General features: G+C 35.5%; 1 protein-coding gene across 2 annotated transcripts in view; it reads right to left on the bottom strand.

Annotated features, from left to right (window-relative positions):
- Positions 1-663: 663 nt before the first annotated feature.
- Positions 664-18,953, bottom strand: part of ARMC1 (armadillo repeat containing 1) — a 37,621-nt gene continuing 19,331 nt past the window's right edge. For both annotated transcript variants that reach the window (XM_011221197.3, XM_034668134.1), the window contains exons 4-7: positions 13,628-13,817; positions 3,774-3,890; positions 3,616-3,690; positions 664-2,838 (exon numbers count right to left, since the gene is read on the bottom strand). In XM_011221197.3, the coding sequence (XP_011219499.1) occupies positions 2,647-2,838; positions 3,616-3,690; positions 3,774-3,890; positions 13,628-13,817 (574 nt within the window). In that variant the 3' untranslated portion in view covers positions 664-2,646. The remainder of the gene's footprint in view (positions 2,839-3,615; positions 3,691-3,773; positions 3,891-13,627; positions 13,818-18,953) is intronic.

The raw sequence follows: 18,953 nt of genomic DNA on the forward strand, positions 1-18,953 counted from the left end.
AAGTTATAAAACAGGAAATTGAAACAATAAATAAATGGATAAATAAATAAATGAATAAATTTCTCCTGTAACAATTCTATAAGAATCACAATATTATAAGTTAACCTTAACTTCATTCAACAGAGCAAGTATTATGCTCCTCTCCCACTTTTCTGAAAAACAAAAACCAAATGACAAAGCAAATGAAGAAACTTGCTAAATACCAATAAATCAGAAACAAACATGCCAGAAAAAAAAAAAAAATACAACTGACATCTTCCCTATTCGCTCAACAAGTTAACTAGTACCTGTCATTTATTTTTACCGATTCAAGAAAAATTCTTTGTTCATCCTCCTAAAAAAATATTTGCGCAGTTACTACTATCCAGTCACAGCTACAGACTCTCTCGGTTCTCAAAGAGCTAAGTTGGGAGGAAACACTGGTAAATATAATTTCCATCTAATGTGATAAACGCTACAATGAGTGTACGTACGTACAGGAGCAGCTGATCCAAACCCAGGGAGAGGCAGGTGTGCTGGGAAGGAGATGAAGGGAAGATGCATGGGAATGAGTCGGGTAATGCACCTGCAGGGAGCTAGGAGAAGGTGCCAGGCAGTGTGGATACGAACAGGCTCAAGAGTAATCAATAATGCTTATACCACAAAAATGCAATATCCATTCAATTTTAATTATGTTACCTTTTATTATTTTACAATATATTTCAAAAAATGCCTTTACAGTTGCCTTAACTGCTCTATAAGACCTAGAATAAAAGAACACTTAGAATTAGAACACACAGACATCAAGCTGTAATACCTACTTGTACTGAACCATTACTACCAAAGAGATGTAGTTTTTTAAACAGGCAGATGTGTGGCAATGCAAAATAAAATACAAACTTGTTAAACAGTAAACTTTGTTTTAATGGCTATAGAAAGGAGGTGGTTTTGTTTTCATTTTTCAACACATCTGGTTCTGGCAGCAAGTTGTATTATGCATTTAAAGCGATACATGCCCTGAAAGCTTCTATTTTCAGTTGTGCGTGTCATCTGAATCAGAGCCCAGACACAGGAAAAACATTGTTCCCGAGCCCCTCACTACCCCTCCCTCCAAAAGGTCGTGAACTCAAGATTCTTGTTGGTGAAGTATTTTACTTTTTTTTTTCCAGTGACACTGGATGCTTTTAATTTTCTCTAAAAGAGAAGCGATGAAAATGCAAGGAAACCCTCCAGGGTCCAATTTTCACTTCACATTCTCCACAAGCAACAAAATAGCAGCTCTACATGTTGATGAAAAAGAATTTCAATTTCTCCATATTAGTTTCTTAATCACATTAGCACTATAATTTATCTGGATTTGGCTGGATTTCCAAAAGGAAAATTTTAGTTGCCAAATATTTCAGGAATTTAATAAAGCATTACATATACGTAAATTAGTTCTTATTTACCAAAAAAATATATATGTATATATATTTATATTTATTTATCTTACCTTCACTGAAGTTCTTTTTTTCTGGCTGGACATGAGAACAAGATTAAGTGGACCAATGCTGGCTTTCTTTCTTTATAAGCAATAATTTGAGTCTGTTTTTTTTCACTCAGTATGATTGCATGTTCATAATAAATTCACAAAAGGCAATACAAGGAAACACCTACTGAACAGGCATCTGCCAAGCAATTCATGTTTAAGGTCAGACTCTACCCAATGGCACTATGGCATTACAGGCATTCAATTTTTGTTTTCTTTTCTCAAGTTTGTCGGTTCTTTACTATTTTTTTTTTTCCTAGCAAAGGATGGTATACGATCACAAAGTAACGCCTAGAGACCATTTAGAGTTGCTCCCAGTATTATGTTGGACGGAACTCGTGAGAGCTGATATAAACCAAACTGAACAATATTCAACTGGAGCCACATCTGATCACATTCAAATAGTCTCCAATAGTACTTCGCTAATATACACGTTTCCTTCTTCTCGGCTGATTTTGTGTTGATCTTATTAAAATTACAACAAATAAGATTGCAAAGTTTTTGTAGACTTGTAGTTTTAGGGGACTGCTATGTTCATAGGGATATATTTTAATTCACAAAATGTCTCTATAGTAATGTTCTTTCTATAAACATGGTTGGCAAAATAAAAAAGGCACAAGAGAGGGATAATGAGAAATGGTTTTAACTTTCAGTGAAGGATACCCAAGCAAGTATCTTTCATGAAGAAAAGCAGAGAAAAATGTTCAGTAATTCATGCACAACTTGGGCTAAAAAAAAAAAAACAAAAACAAAAAAACCAAAACTTCTCTTCAGATAGGTCCTGAGGCTTGAGGAGAAAACGAGTTTTCCTAATCACGTGCTTCATGTAAAATAAAATGTAAAGCTGCACATATACACGTTTGGTTTAACAGTGGACCCATGTTTTTGAAAAAGTGAGGCAATTAAAGGAAAACAAAACCAAAATACCTTCATAAACAAAGAACTCCACCTGTAGCCTCTGTCCTTTTTACCACTGAGTGGGGCAAAATGTCCAATAAAATGTAAAATGCAGCATACGCAATCATGTAATCTAAAAACTTTTCATGATAACTTATTGCAAATTGCACTTGACAGTTCACCACAACAATGGAAAACTGGCCCCTTGTTGGTTCACACAGTCCTTGAGACCCACAGTGAAGTCACCAGTAAAAGGATCTGGATAAAAAGTTTGCAGCTGTGCTCAGCCAGCTAGCTCCACCCTCTGGGTGTGAACCGACCCGGGACACTGCTTTGTCTTGCTCCTTTGTGGGACTCTCATCCTCGGGCAGGTAGTCGGGCAGTTCTGTGTTCTGTTCTACTTCCACAGGCGTATCTTGGAATGGCACCAGCATCTGATACAGAGAACATGTGAAGAGTTATTACAAAATCACCATAAAGGACACAGATATATATGTCTTAAGTTAAAGGTCAACTTTACTCCTCATTCTAATCACCATATATATTCTCAGGGGCTATATTCCTTTAAAAATCTTCCTCTTACATGAAGGTAGGCCCAACTACTGAGCACAGAAAGGCAGAAATACACATGAAAACTAAGATGCTTTTCTACTGAGGCTCCAGGAATAAATGTGCAATTCCTGTCTATTTAAAGAAAACAAAAGCAAGTATCAGGCTACTGCGGGCCCCTGAAGGGCCACTGAAACTTGTTTCTATGGCAAGACAAATAAGCTAAAGGAATACAGACTTGTTTTCCCAATCACAAAGCTAGTAGCAAAAGTAGCAAGAGGCAAAGACTTTCACTGTATTTACCTATCCCCGGTGGGAACAGACCTTTATTTTTTGGATTGACAAAACTAAGGTTAGAAAGAAGTATTAAAAACCAACACAGGGAAACTAGATATCCTTTATTTCCATATAAAATTAGGAAGCTGTTTCCACGGAGATAAAGAACAGACTCTGAAATCCACAAAATATGAGCAGACTTTGAAATCTACAAAAGATCTCTCTCTCTCTGAAAGAGTTAACTGTTGGCCAAGAAACATGTAATCTGACCCAACCACACTCCTGTGTATCTGGCAACTAACAGCCTGAAAATACTAACAACCTGCTAGGCATAAAGAATAATCAAGAGTCAGTTAGGTATAAAGAAAACTACATAAAGCATTTACCTCTTCTCCACTTTCACTTTTCACAACTTGCTGAGCCTTCATAACCTTGGTTGATGCTATCGCTGATGCCAAAGCCTAGGCCAGGATTAAAAGGAACAATTTTGAACACTGATTTGTTTCCCTATAACATCAAGCATTCAGACATTTAAAATACTTACCTCTGCTTTCAAATCTGAACGGATCCGCACCACACATCTTTGAACAGCCATTTGAAAAGTAAAGCTAATGACACCTTTAATTTTTAACAAAGCCTCTTCACAGAGATTTCTCCGAGACTGAAAAGGTAAAAAAAACCCAACAAATTATTATTAAAATTGGCAAAATAATAGAAAGAAACAAATCAACTCAAACCACATTGGGGGGGAGGGGGTAGCAATGTCCCTATTTCAGTTCTACCAACTCATTCTTGAGGGCAGGGGTGGTGTTTAGTCAAGTTTATTAAATTTTGTAAGATCAACAGACTAATAATTCCTGATGGATTTTTTCAAACTTCATTACTAATACTTAGTTTTAATAATTTTTATCAGAAATAAGTTAGCCAGTATTAATTTAAATCTTAATTCAAAAGGAATGGAAGAATACAGAAAAAAAATGCTGAAAAACAAAGCTAGGTTCCTCTAGCTCAAGGGTGAGCAAACTATAGTCCACCAGCTGTTTTTACTGGAACACAGCCGCACGCATCCGTTTACCTACTGTTTGAGGCTCGTTTCATACTATAGCAGAGTTAGTGGTTATAACAGAGGCCATATGCCCTGCCGAATCTAAACTATTTACTATCTGGCCCTTTAAAGAAAAGGTCTGCTGATCCACACTCTAGCTTAAAAATCTCTGAGGATAATTCTGATAGACTGATGTTAGAATCAGTGAGTGTTCAGTGTTTGAGTCACTGCTTTTATAGTACTTGGTATTTATAAATATCACTGCATCCTTCATTTCTGGCACTCTCAATGGCTACCACTGCATTCTCAAGGGTTATTAATACCCTCTTTTTAGTTCTCATGTTCCTCTGACAACACAATAAAACATACCCCCTTCAATGTTAAATTAGTAAATGAGGACACTAACGTTATTCCAACCATTTTCTGTATGTTCAAATACAGAAAAGTATAAACATATTAAGGAGATATTAAAAAGACCCAAATTAAACTTCTAGAAATAAAATAAGGGGTGGCTGGCTGCAGAGCATGCAACCCCTGATTTCAGGGTCCCAAGTTCAAGCCCCATCTTGGGCATGGAACCTACTTAAAATAAAAAAATAAAATAATAAAATAAAACAATGTCTATGGTAAAAAAAAAAAATACAGTGAATGAGATTAGCAGGAAATTAAACACTTACAAAAGAAAAATTTAGCAAATACAGCAACAGAAACTATCCAAAATGAAACAGAAGAAAAAAAGAATTGAAAAAAATGAGCAGAGTATCAGTGAGCTGTGAGACTTCACATGGTTGAATATATGTAACAGGAATCCCTGAAAGACCAAGGGGAAAGGGGGACAGAAACAATATTTGAAGAAATAATGGAAAAAAATTGTCCAAATTTGCTGCATAATATAAACCTAGAGATCCAAGAAGCTGAATAAACATGAAGAAAATTATACCAAGGCACATTATAAACAAACTGATCAAAAGCAGTGATGAAAGAGAAACTCTTAGAAGCAGGCAGAGTGAGAAAAATAAGATATATTATATATAGAAGAACGCAAGTAAGAACAACAGAATCCTCCATAGAAACAATGCAAGGAAGTCAACAGTGAAGGAATGTCTTCAAGTATGGTGTTAAAAAAAAAAACCACTGTCACTTAGAATTTCACACCCACTGAAAATAATCTTTCCAAAAAAAATACTCTTCCAGACATACAAAACTGAAGGAGTTAAGAGATTTCAATATCTGACTTTCAAAAATGAACAGAATTGGGGCGCCTGGGTGGCGCAGTCGTTAAGCGTCTGCCTTCGGCCCAGGGCGTGATCCCGGCATTCTGGGATCGAGCCCCACATCAGGCTTCTCCACTGGGAGCCTGCTTCTTCCTCTCCCACTCCCCCTGCTTGTGTTCCCTCTCTCGCTGGCTGTCTCTCTCTGTCAAATAAATAAATAAAATCTTTAAAAAAAAAAAATGAACAGAATAGGTAGACAGAAGATGAGCAAGGAAAATAATACTTAAACAACAGTATAAACCAACAATACTCAACAAACACTTAGAATATTCCAAACAACAATGTATACATTCTCAGGGACACATGGAACATTCTCCAGGATAGACCATGGTAGGCCATGAAATAAGCCTCAATAAACTGAAAAGGACTGAAATCATTCAGTGCTGTCAAATCACATGAAATGAAATTAGAAATTAATAACAGAAGGAAATTTGGAAAATTCAGAATACATGGAAATAATACAACTCCTAAATAATAACCAATGTGTCAAAGAAATCACAAGAAAAATTAAATACTTTGAGATGAATAAAATGAAAATGCCACATACCAAATCTGATGGCATACAGAGAAAGTACTGCTTAAACAAAAACTTGTAAGCTATAATAACTACATTAAAATAGAAGAAAATCTCAAATCAGTAACCTAAATTTCCATTTTAAGAAAGCCCAGAGCAAGCAGAAGGAGGAAATAATAAAGATTATGGCAGGGAAAAAAAGAAATAGAGAAAAGGGAAAAAAAATAGGAAAAAAAAATCAATGAAACTAAAAGTTGGTTCTTTGAAAAGATCAATAAAACTGATAAACCTTATAGCTAGACTAAGAAAAAAAGAGAAAGAAGATGCAAATTACTACACTCAGTAATAAAAGACAGGACATTATGACCAATCTGACTGAAACAAAAGGATTATAAGTGAATATTACGAACAATGCATTATGCCAACACATTCGATAACCTCAATGAAATGGACAAATTCATAAAAAAATAAAATTACCAAAACTGACTCTAGGAAAAAAAAATAGACCTATAACAGGTAAAGAGATTAAATTAAAAACAGAAAATATCCCACAAAGAAAGCTCTGGACCAAATGGTTTCACTTGTTAACTCTACCAAACATCTACAGAATAATCAACAGCAGTCTTCCACAAACTCATCCAGACACTTCCCAACTCAGTTTATGAAGACAGTATTATCCTGATACCAAAACCAGAAAAAGATATCACATGAAAGAAAACTGTAAATAAAACTATAAAATACCCTGTATGAATATACACACAAAATACCTCAACAGAATCCCAGGAAGCTGACTCCAACAGCCTATTAAAAGGATAATACACCATGACCAACTGGGATTTACTCCAGGACTGAAAGGTTGATTCAATGTATGAAAATCACCAGGATGCCTGGGTGGCTCAGTTGGTTGTGTCTGCCTTCAGCTCAGGATCCTGGGATCAAGCCCTGCGTCAGGCTCCTTGCCCACCGGGGAGCCTGCTTCTCCCTCTGCCTGCTGCCTCCCCTGCTTACGCTCTCTCTCTCTGACAAAAAATAAATAAAATCTTTAAAAAAACATGAAAATCACCAATGTAATACATGATACTAATAGAATTCAACAACGAATAGACAAACGATTCAAAAATAGACAACAGGCATTTCTCCAAAAGAGAAAATACAGGATAAATTAAAGATAGATACAATAGGGGCGCCTGGGTGGCACAGCAGTTAAGCGTCTGCCTTCAGCTCAGGGCGTGATCCCGGCGTTATGGGATCGAGCCCCACATCAGGCTCCTCCGCTATGAGCCTGCTTCTTCCTCTCCCACTCCCCCTGCTTGTGTTCCCTCTCTCGCTGGCTGTCTCTCTGTCGAATAAATAAATAAAATCTTAAAAAAAAAAAAAGATACAATAAACACTAAATCAACCACTGAAAAATGGCCACACATGAAAAGATACTCAACATCATAGTCACTAGGGAAATTCAAATTAACACCACAATAAAACAACAACAAAAAACAAAAACAAAAAAACCCCACAATAAGATACCACTTCATATCCACTAGGATAGCTATTAAACAACAGAAATGTATGTTGACAAGGCTGTGGAGAAAGTGACCCCTCATATGCTGCTGATGGGAATGTAAAATGGTGCAGCCACTGTAGAAAACACTGGCAATTGCTCAAACAAGGTTAATGTATCATCCAGCAACTCTACCATAGGAACATATCCAAGATACCTGAGGACATAAATCCACAAAAACTTCTACACCAGTGTTCATAGCAGAATTATTCATAATAGCCAAAAAGTGGAAACAACCCAAATGTCCATCAATTGATGAATGAATAAACAAAATATAGGACATCCATACAATGGAATATTATAAAGAGGAAAGATGTACTGATACATGCCACAGTAGGGATGAACCTTGGAAACATTATGCTAAAGTGAAAGCCAGGCATGAAAGGTCACACAGCCTATCATTCCATTTATATGAAATGTCCAGAAGAGGCAATTCCATAGACACAAAAAGTAAATTAGAGATTATCAGGGGCAGGATTAGTGACTGCTGACGGGTATGAAGCTTCCTTTTGGAAGGAAATGTTCTGGAATTAGGCTATGGGGATGGCTGCACATCCCTGTAAATACACTAAAAGCATGGAATTGTACACTTCAAAATGGTGTATTTCAATTAAAAAAACCTGAAAGAATTCATTGCCAGCAGACCTGTACTACTATAAGAAATGTTAACAGAAGGAAAATGAAATCAGATGAAAATCCAGAATTTACACAAAAGAATAATAAGAGCCCTGGAAATGGCAAAAATGGACGTGGACAGAAACACATTTTTCTTATTTTAAAATGTCTTAAAAGAGACTGATTTTTTTGAAATCATAGAGACAGAAAGTGAAATAGTGGTTGCCAGGGGCCGGGGGGAAGGATGAAAGGGGAGTCATTGTGTAATGAGTACACAGTTTTAGGTTTTACAAGATAAAAACCGTACATTCGTAAGAAATATAGAGGTGATGGTTACACAACCTTATGAATGTACTTAATACCACTGAACTGTATACCTAACAATGGTTAAGACAGTAAATTTTATACTTCTCTGTATTTTATAATTAAAAAAAATTTTTAAAATAGACTACGTAAAGTAATAACAATACATTTGGGGTTTATAACATAGGTGGAGTAAAACATGTAACAACTGCAAAGAGGCAAAGAAAGGGGAAATGGAAGTATAATGTTCTAAATGTCCTATACTATTTATGAAGTGAAATAATATTAATTGAAGCTGCACTACAGTAAAATTAAAGATATATAAAATAAACCCTAAATCAACCAACAAAAAGGAAGGAGAACTGCAGCTAATAATAGCAAACAAAGGAAATAAAATGAAATCATAAAAAACATTCAATTAGTCCAAAAGGCAGAAAAAGGAAAAGGGAAAAATGAACTGAAGGGACAAACAGAAAGCGATTAGCAAGGGGCACCTGGCCGGCTCCGTTGGAGGAGCGTGCAACTTTTCATCTCTGGGTCGTGAGTCTGAGCCCCATGGTGGGCGCAGAGATTACTTAAATAAATAATTACATAAACCTTAAAAAAAAATAAAAGGCAAGGCCCAACTATATAGTGCCTATAAGAAATCTTGAACTACAGATATGAATAGATGATACACACTCATCAAAAGCAAGCAGAAGAAGCTAATATTAAAAGCAGATAAGGTAGGGATGCCTGGGGAGCTCAGTTGGTTAAGTGTCTGCCTTCGGCTCAGGTCACGATCCCAGGATCCTAGAACCCGGTCCCTTGCTCAGTGGGAAGCCTGCTTCCCCCGCTTGTGTGCTCTCTCTCTGACAAATAAATAAATAAAATCTTAAAAAAAAAAAAAAAAAGTAGACAAGGTAGAATGAGTTCAGAAGAAACTCCTATAGGACTATTAAAGCATTCTAATATCACAATATATTAAAATGCTATGCTATATTCAGTATTACTATATTCCTATACTATACTACACTCTAAAAAATTGTGTACAGGGGCGCCTGGGTGGCTCAGTCATTAAGCATCTGCCTTCAGCTCAGGGCGTGATCCCGGAGTTCTGGGATCGAGCCCCACATTGGGCTCCTCTGTTGGAAGCCTGCTTCTTCCTCTCCCACTCCCCCTGCTTGTGTTCCCTCTCTCGCTGGCTGTCTCTATCTCTGTCAAATAAATAAAAACTCTTAAAAATAAAAAAATTTAAAAAAATAAAAAATTGTGTACAACTGGTATTGCTTCTTCCTTAAGTGTTTGGTAGAATTCACCAGTGAAGCCATCTGGGACAAAAGTTTTCTTTATGGGAAGGTTTTTCATTACAAAATCAATTTCTTTAATAGATATCGAGCTATTCAAGTTATCTATTTCCTCTTGAATAAACCATGGCTGTGTTTTTCAAGAAATTTTCCTGTTTCATCTATATTATCAAATTTATTGGCATACAGTTATTTAAAACATTCATTTATTTTCCTTTTAATGTCTATAGGGTCTATAGTGATGTTTTCTTTCTTATTTCTGGTATTGATAATTTGTGACTTTTATTCTTGATCGGTTTGGCTACAAGTTTATCAATTTTATTGATCATGTCGAAGAATCAGCTCTTGATTTCACTGGTTTTCTCTATTGCTTTTCATTTCACTGATTTGTTTTGTTTCTTCTGCTTACTGTGGATTTAATTTGTTCTTCTTTTTCTAGTTCCTTAAGGTAGAAGCTTAGGTCACTGAGAACTCTTCTCTCCTGTATACAAATATTTAGCCATTTGGTGCTGTTGAATTACCCTCCAAACACTGCTTTAGCAGCCCCCCACAAATTCTGATATCACATTTTCATTTTTATTCAGTTTAAAATGCTTTATAATTTCTCTTTTGATTTCTTTATTGACTCATGGATTATTTTAGAAATACATTATTTAGCCTCCAAAATATTTGGGGGGTTTCCAAATAACTTTGTTTCTGATTTCTAATTTGCTTTTCCTTGTGCTCAGAGAACATACTTTGCATAGTTCTTTTAAATTTATTAAGACTTGTTCTAATGGTCCACAATAAGGTCTACCTTGGTAAATACTTCACATGTATGTGAAAAGAATGAATATTATCTTGTTACTGGATAGGGTGTTCTATAAATATAGACTAGATTAAGTTGGTTGTTAGTGCTATTTGAGTCTTCTATACCCTTAACTGATTTTCTGTATACTTGTTCTATTAATTGACAGTGGTGCTGAAATCTCCAGATCTAATTGTGGATTTGTCTATATCTCCTATCATTTCTGTCAGTTTGGCTTCATATACTTTGAAGTTCTATTATTAGGACGTACATATTTAAAATTGTTGTGTGCTCTGATTAACTGACACCTTTAGAAAAATGCTCCCGTGGGATTTATTCTTCAAGACTGCTGGCAAGTGTCACTGAAGAAACTATCCCCATCCTAACCACAGGAAGATCTGTTCCAAGACCCCCAGGGGATGCCTAAAACTGCAGAAAGTACCGCAACCTATATATACTATGTTTTTTCCTATACGTACATATGATAAGTTTATTTATAAATTAGGCTCAGTAAGAGATTAACAATAATGATTACTAAAATAGAACAATTACAACAATACTTTGTAATAAAAGTTATGTGAATGTGATCTCTCAAAATACCGTATGGTATGATACTTACCCCTCTTCCTGCGATGTGAGGTAATAAAATGCCTACATGATGAGATAAAGTAAATGACACAGACACTGTGACACAGCCTCAGGCTACTACTGACCTTCTGAAAGGTCAGAAGGAGGATCATCTGCTTCCCCACCCCATCTTATGAACCAATGTGTTTATAAGTCTTACCGTGTCGTCAAGACCATCTATGTGCAAAACTACTGTTTTGGCACGTTTGTTTGTAGTTCCCAGAAAAAACTGAGCTTTCCTTCTACGTGAATTCATTTCATTGAATATCACCATCTGCCATATTGGAAGACTGAAGAATGTCATAAATTTCAGAAGCCAGCAGTTTTGTTTCTCCGGGAGTTGTCGTCCTTGAAAAGAAACACATATAAATTAATTAGTCACTTCTATTGATGCTGTAATTTTATTCCTTGACTTTGCAGAGCCTTGTTTTTTTCATTCTGAGGCTTTGTTCAATTNCCTATAGGACTATTAAAGCATTCTAATATCACAATATATTAAAATGCTATGCTATATTCAGTATTACTATATTCCTATACTATACTACACTCTAAAAAATTGTGTACAGGGGCGCCTGGGTGGCTCAGTCATTAAGCATCTGCCTTCAGCTCAGGGCGTGATCCCGGAGTTCTGGGATCGAGCCCCACATTGGGCTCCTCTGTTGGAAGCCTGCTTCTTCCTCTCCCACTCCCCCTGCTTGTGTTCCCTCTCTCGCTGGCTGTCTCTATCTCTGTCAAATAAATAAAAACTCTTAAAAATAAAAAAATTTAAAAAAATAAAAAATTGTGTACAACTGGTATTGCTTCTTCCTTAAGTGTTTGGTAGAATTCACCAGTGAAGCCATCTGGGACAAAAGTTTTCTTTATGGGAAGGTTTTTCATTACAAAATCAATTTCTTTAATAGATATCGAGCTATTCAAGTTATCTATTTCCTCTTGAATAAACCATGGCTGTGTTTTTCAAGAAATTTTCCTGTTTCATCTATATTATCAAATTTATTGGCATACAGTTATTTAAAACATTCATTTATTTTCCTTTTAATGTCTATAGGGTCTATAGTGATGTTTTCTTTCTTATTTCTGGTATTGATAATTTGTGACTTTTATTCTTGATCGGTTTGGCTACAAGTTTATCAATTTTATTGATCATGTCGAAGAATCAGCTCTTGATTTCACTGGTTTTCTCTATTGCTTTTCATTTCACTGATTTGTTTTGTTTCTTCTGCTTACTGTGGATTTAATTTGTTCTTCTTTTTCTAGTTCCTTAAGGTAGAAGCTTAGGTCACTGAGAACTCTTCTCTCCTGTATACAAATATTTAGCCATTTGGTGCTGTTGAATTACCCTCCAAACACTGCTTTAGCAGCCCCCCACAAATTCTGATATCACATTTTCATTTTTATTCAGTTTAAAATGCTTTATAATTTCTCTTTTGATTTCTTTATTGACTCATGGATTATTTTAGAAATACATTATTTAGCCTCCAAAATATTTGGGGGGTTTCCAAATAACTTTGTTTCTGATTTCTAATTTGCTTTTCCTTGTGCTCAGAGAACATACTTTGCATAGTTCTTTTAAATTTATTAAGACTTGTTCTAATGGTCCACAATAAGGTCTACCTTGGTAAATACTTCACATGTATGTGAAAAGAATGAATATTATCTTGTTACTGGATAGGGTGTTCTATAAATATAGACTAGATTAAGTTGGTTGTTAGTGCTATTTGAGTCTTCTATACCCTTAACTGATTTTCTGTATACTTGTTCTATTAATTGACAGTGGTGCTGAAATCTCCAGATCTAATTGTGGATTTGTCTATATCTCCTATCATTTCTGTCAGTTTGGCTTCATATACTTTGAAGTTCTATTATTAGGACGTACATATTTAAAATTGTTGTGTGCTCTGATTAACTGACACCTTTAGAAAAATGCTCCCGTGGGATTTATTCTTCAAGACTGCTGGCAAGTGTCACTGAAGAAACTATCCCCATCCTAACCACAGGAAGATCTGTTCCAAGACCCCCAGGGGATGCCTAAAACTGCAGAAAGTACCGCAACCTATATATACTATGTTTTTTCCTATACGTACATATGATAAGTTTATTTATAAATTAGGCTCAGTAAGAGATTAACAATAATGATTACTAAAATAGAACAATTACAACAATACTTTGTAATAAAAGTTATGTGAATGTGATCTCTCAAAATACCGTATGGTATGATACTTACCCCTCTTCCTGCGATGTGAGGTAATAAAATGCCTACATGATGAGATAAAGTAAATGACACAGACACTGTGACACAGCCTCAGGCTACTACTGACCTTCTGAAAGGTCAGAAGGAGGATCATCTGCTTCCCCACCCCATCTTATGAACCAATGTGTTTATAAGTCTTACCGTGTCGTCAAGACCATCTATGTGCAAAACTACTGTTTTGGCACGTTTGTTTGTAGTTCCCAGAAAAAACTGAGCTTTCCTTCTACGTGAATTCATTTCATTGAAACTATCACCATCTGCCATATTGGAAGACTGAAGAATGTCATAAATTTCAGAAGCCAGCAGTTTTGTTTCTCCGGGAGTTGTCGTCCTTGAAAAGAAACACATATAAATTAATTAGTCACTTCTATTGATGCTGTAATTTTATTCCATGACTTTGCAGAGCCTTGTTTTTTTCATTCTGAGGCTTTGTTCAATTGAAAGGAAACACCAGTGAATCCTAGAATAATCAACAACATAGAAAAAGAACCTAGTTGATCATAATGTCTTCTAATTTCATTTCATTTTTATTTATTTTTTTCTTAAAGATTTTATTTATTATATATATAGACAGCGTGTGCATGTGTGTGTGTTGGGGGGGAATAGAGGGGAGGAAAAGGGAGGGGGAAAGACTCTCCAGCAGACTCCTGGCTGAGGGCTGAGACCAACATAGGGCTCAATCCCGCGACCTGAGCAGAAACCCAAGAGTCTGAGGCTTAACGAATGAGCTACCCAGGTGCCCCAAGGTCTTCTAATTTTATTTTAAATCCGTGGTTCACTTAGATTCAAAACTTATCACTATAACAGAACAGCATATTTAATCAAAATCATTAATTAAACAGGCAATCAACTAAAAAGATTAGGATACAACCTGTCCCTGAATTCATACTAAAATAATTTGAAAGCACCTTGACCTTCAAGAAGGTGTAACACATAAAAATCCAAAAGGAGAAAACAAATTAGGAGAGGATCATTCATATCAGAGTTATTTCAATGAGGAGATTTCTTAATAAATTCAAACTGATTGTTTCTTAATTTACATTGTTTACATATCTTTTACAAAGCTTGTATGTATTATGAAACCACAACTAAAACAGAAGTTTTCATTCTTGAACTTTTAAATCCTATGATAGCTCCTCATATAAACATCTAGTAACATTTTGTCCAAAGACTTTCTGGATGGATGGAAGAGTTCTGGAGCTGCACTGTCCACTCACCACATATGGCTACTGAGCAACCACAACTAAAAAAATGATTTTACTCTGAATTAAATTTAAATCGCCACATGTGGCAAATGTCTACCGTAATGGTCAGCACAGATCTAATGCTTTTTATAGTTAAACTCAATAAATAGAAAATACACATAGGTGTAAAAAATAACCCTCATTTCACTTATAGATTAGTTCAATCAAGTCCAAACCTTATACATTTGAGGCCTTTAAATCTACCCCATTCAGGGGCGCCTGGGTGGCTCAGTCGTTAAGCGTCTGCCTTCGGCTCAGGGCGTGATCCCAGGGTCCTGGGATGGAGCCCCACATCAGGCTACTCTGCTGGGAGCCTGCTTCTTCCTCTCCCACTCCCCCTGCCTATGTTCCCTCTCTCGCTGGCTGTCTCTCTGTCAAATAAATAAATAAAAGCTTTAAAAAAAAATTAAAAAAAAATTTATCCCCATTCAGCTCTACCAATATCAGCTCATTTTGTCTTTTTATGAATGCCTTTTATAGATGCCTTTTCCTCAACCAAAAGAGCTTTACCTAGACCATTCGCTTTCAAACTCTTTCCTCCCTTGAAGGCTCAACCTCAATTACTATCTTCTTTGTGAAGCTTCCTCACCCCAATAATCCATTCCTCCCTCTACATTTAAAGTACTATGCTGGGGCACCTGGGTGGCTCAGTTGGTAAAGCATCCCACTCTTGGTTTCGGCTCAGGTCATGAACTCAGCGTCATGAGATCGAACCCTGTGTTGGGTTCTACACGCAGCGAGGAGTCTGCTCGAGATTCTCTCTCCCTCCCCCTCGCACTCTCTACAATAAATAAGTAAAATATTTTCAAAAATAATAAAATATTATACTTGTACTTATACTACTCATCTTAATTTTCTATTTTTTTCTCTTCAAGAATAGGGATGCGGGGCGCCTGGGTGGCACAGCGGTTAAGCATCTGCCTTCGGTTCAGGGCGTGATCCCGGTGTTATGGGATCGAGCCCCACATCGGGCTCCTCTGCTATGAGCCTGCTTCTTCCTCTCCCACTCCCCCTGCTTGTGTTCCCTCTCTTGCTGGCTGTCGCTGTCTCTGTCAAATAAATAAATAAAATCTTTAAAAAAAAAAAAANNAAAAAAAAAAAAAAAAAAAAAAAGAACGGGGATGTATTCTCTCCAGAGGGCCTCACTAAACTTTTTACAATCCATTTATTTACTGAATGAGCAGAACACTTCAATTTCTGATATTCAAACTATAAATCTAGCAACACAGAACTTCAGGTCCAGGGGTACTTATCTGGCAATTTTCCAGGCACTCAATTTATTATCCCCACTGCTTTTCTGGGTTACTGTTGACCACAGAGATCACTTACTTTGAATGATTTTGACTGTGTATTGCAAGAGGCTATCAAAAAGACTATTTTTGAGGGGGGAGATGTCTCAGCACTCTTCTGATAGCTGTTTTGCAGAACTGAAAAGGTCACTGAAGCTCTGAGATATTTTAAATATTAGCCAACCACAAGTTGTAAAGAGTATGAGGACAGTAGTTAGAGATACTCATGAATTTAGGAGGAAAAAAACAAATGTCTTTGCTACCCCTTTCCACCACCAATACTGTTTTTAAGTGTTTGCATCAAATAAAAAAATAATCACCACAACACTTAATAGAAGACGCAACTAATGACCTTCCCATAAAAAATTTTAAAATGCATACATTATTTCAAAAACTCTGTTTCCTGATGAACCAGTAGTGAGCAAAAAATATTAAAATTAAATTATTATCTTCCTGTTCTGCAGAATAAGAACTGTAGCAGTAGCTCTAAACCACATAAGGTTACTAATGCCTTAGAGAATCTGGTGTAAAATTCAAGAATGTTTCACAAAAAATGCAAATACAAAAATTTTCCACATCAATTTCAGTGAATTTATGTACCTATCCATGCCATCTATCTTATATCAACCTCGAAGAACACAGATGGTTTAACATTGTTTAAACTGATCTAGAATTGGAGGAGGTTAATAGGAGAATAGCAATGTAGCAATCCATCCAATGCTGGAAAAAATTAAAAGTGAAAACTGCTGGTAAGACTATAATTGGTACTATTTGAAAAAAATTAACAGTGATAAGAAGACACAAAAATATCTATATACTCTTTGATTCTGTAATTCTTCTACTGGAACTTGTTAAAATAATCCACAAAATAAAAGTAATCCAAAATATAAAAATAGCTTTTTATATAGTTAGGCAAAGAATTTTAGAACAGTACTGCCACAGAACTTTCAGAGATGACGGAAACGTAGTAAACTAGTCACATGGCTACTGAATACTTAGAATATGGCAGGTACAAGTGAAAAATTGGTTTTTAAATTTAATTTTAATTAATTTAAATTTAAAATGCCACTTGTGGCTAACAACTACTATACTGGACAGAAGTTTTAGAAAAAAGGTAAGACTGCCTCTGCTGTCAGTTTCCTTAAGCTAATTCTCCTTTTCCTGGTTAATTATTGCTCCCACTTGTCTGACAAACCATTCCTCTAATGCCTTTTCTGACTGAGAGCCTGCAAAAGAGACTAGCTCTACAAGAAAACTATATATGTGACTATTTCCTCAATTCTCTGAAGGATATTAGAGAGCTAGAACTATTCCAGATTCACAGGTGTAAAGATATATATTACATCTTTGGATTCCTTAGGACCTTGGGGCTTAATCCTCTCATAAACCTATACTAGTGGTTTCCATATTAACAGCAACAGAGGGGAGAAAATTCCATTTATTTATAAAGACAATTTGCAAAGGTAATACATGTGCATTTACAATTGCCTATGATGCTACAGCGGCTATTTGCACTTTCAATTAGAAAATTAAGGATTTACAAAAAACAAAAAACAAAAACAAAACAAAACAACCCAAAAAAACAAACAAAGAAAGGTAAGGATTTACAACAAACTATACTTTACCTATAGAGTCACACAGGGTATGCCTACTTAGATAAACAAAGCAATTATAGATGACAGATTAGAAAAATGGTTCTATGAAATAAATACTCTCACCACCACCATTTTTAACTTCCTTATTTCGTAATTCCAAAATTTTATCATTTTCACACAGTACTAAATTCCTTTCTGGAAGATTTTCCATTTCTACCTACTTAAAAACGGAAAGATTTTAAAAGGGTAACAAATCAAATCAATGTGATATTCTCACTGTTAAGTATGGTCTTCAGGTGTACCTCAAAGGACTAATTTTATTGCTACCCTTCCTACAAAGCAGTTAAGGGAACTATTTACAGACCCAGATCCCTCTTAAAACTAAGTAAAATTTTATCTTAAGCAAAATTAAATTTACAAAAGCATATAAGCAAACTGAATTACAAATGAAGTTATTACTTGATCTGAGCACTATGAACTATCTGTTCAATAAATCAATTATAAATAATTATTTCCTTATTTTTAAAAAATACTTTTAAAACCAAAAAAATCCAAGAGCATCTACATATTTAGAAGCTATCTTAGTCTTTAAAAAAAAATTACTGGGGCGCCTGGGTGGCTCAGGTGGTTAAGCGTCTGCCTTCGTTTGGCTCAGGTCATGATCCTGAGTCCTGGGATCGAGCCCCACATCTGGCTCCCTGCTCAGCAGACAGTCTGCTTTCTTCCTCTGCCCCTTACTTCGCTGGTGCGCCCTCTCTATCAAATAAATACATACAATCTTTAAAAAAATTTTTTTTAAATTAAAAAAGATTACTGTTCAAATACTATGATTCAAAACATTCAAAAAGAAAGTCTAGACTTTTATGGTGTATCTGGCCATAAATGTAAGAGACTGTATAATTAAACAAGTATTAATTGCCCTAATCTTCCTAGACAAGTGCAAATTTAAAGACCTGATTAATAATACCCTGGATTTAGTTCAGTCTTTAAAATCTGACATCAGAAAAAAAGACTATCTTGAAAAGTTCTTTCATCAAATTGGAATTTTGCTCTCAGTAATTTACTATTCCATAATGAAGTGTATTAATTCCTCACCACTTTTTCTAATTAGTTATCCATACTGAAAAGGTTCACAATGTTATTCATAAAACACAACTAAAAGAACCTTGATCTTCATTATATATCAAAAATTTTAATTCTGAATATATTTTCTTATTGGTCATAAACACCAATTCACTTATTCTAGATGCTGCTAGTAACATTTTATATTGCTCATAAAGGCCAGCTAAGACTTCCATATACTATAAAAAGTAATGAATATACGATTTCACTGTTAAAG

This window comes from Ailuropoda melanoleuca, chromosome 9 (genome assembly GCF_002007445.2).
Source record: "Ailuropoda melanoleuca isolate Jingjing chromosome 9, ASM200744v2, whole genome shotgun sequence".
Lineage (NCBI taxonomy): Eukaryota > Metazoa > Chordata > Mammalia > Carnivora > Ursidae > Ailuropoda > Ailuropoda melanoleuca.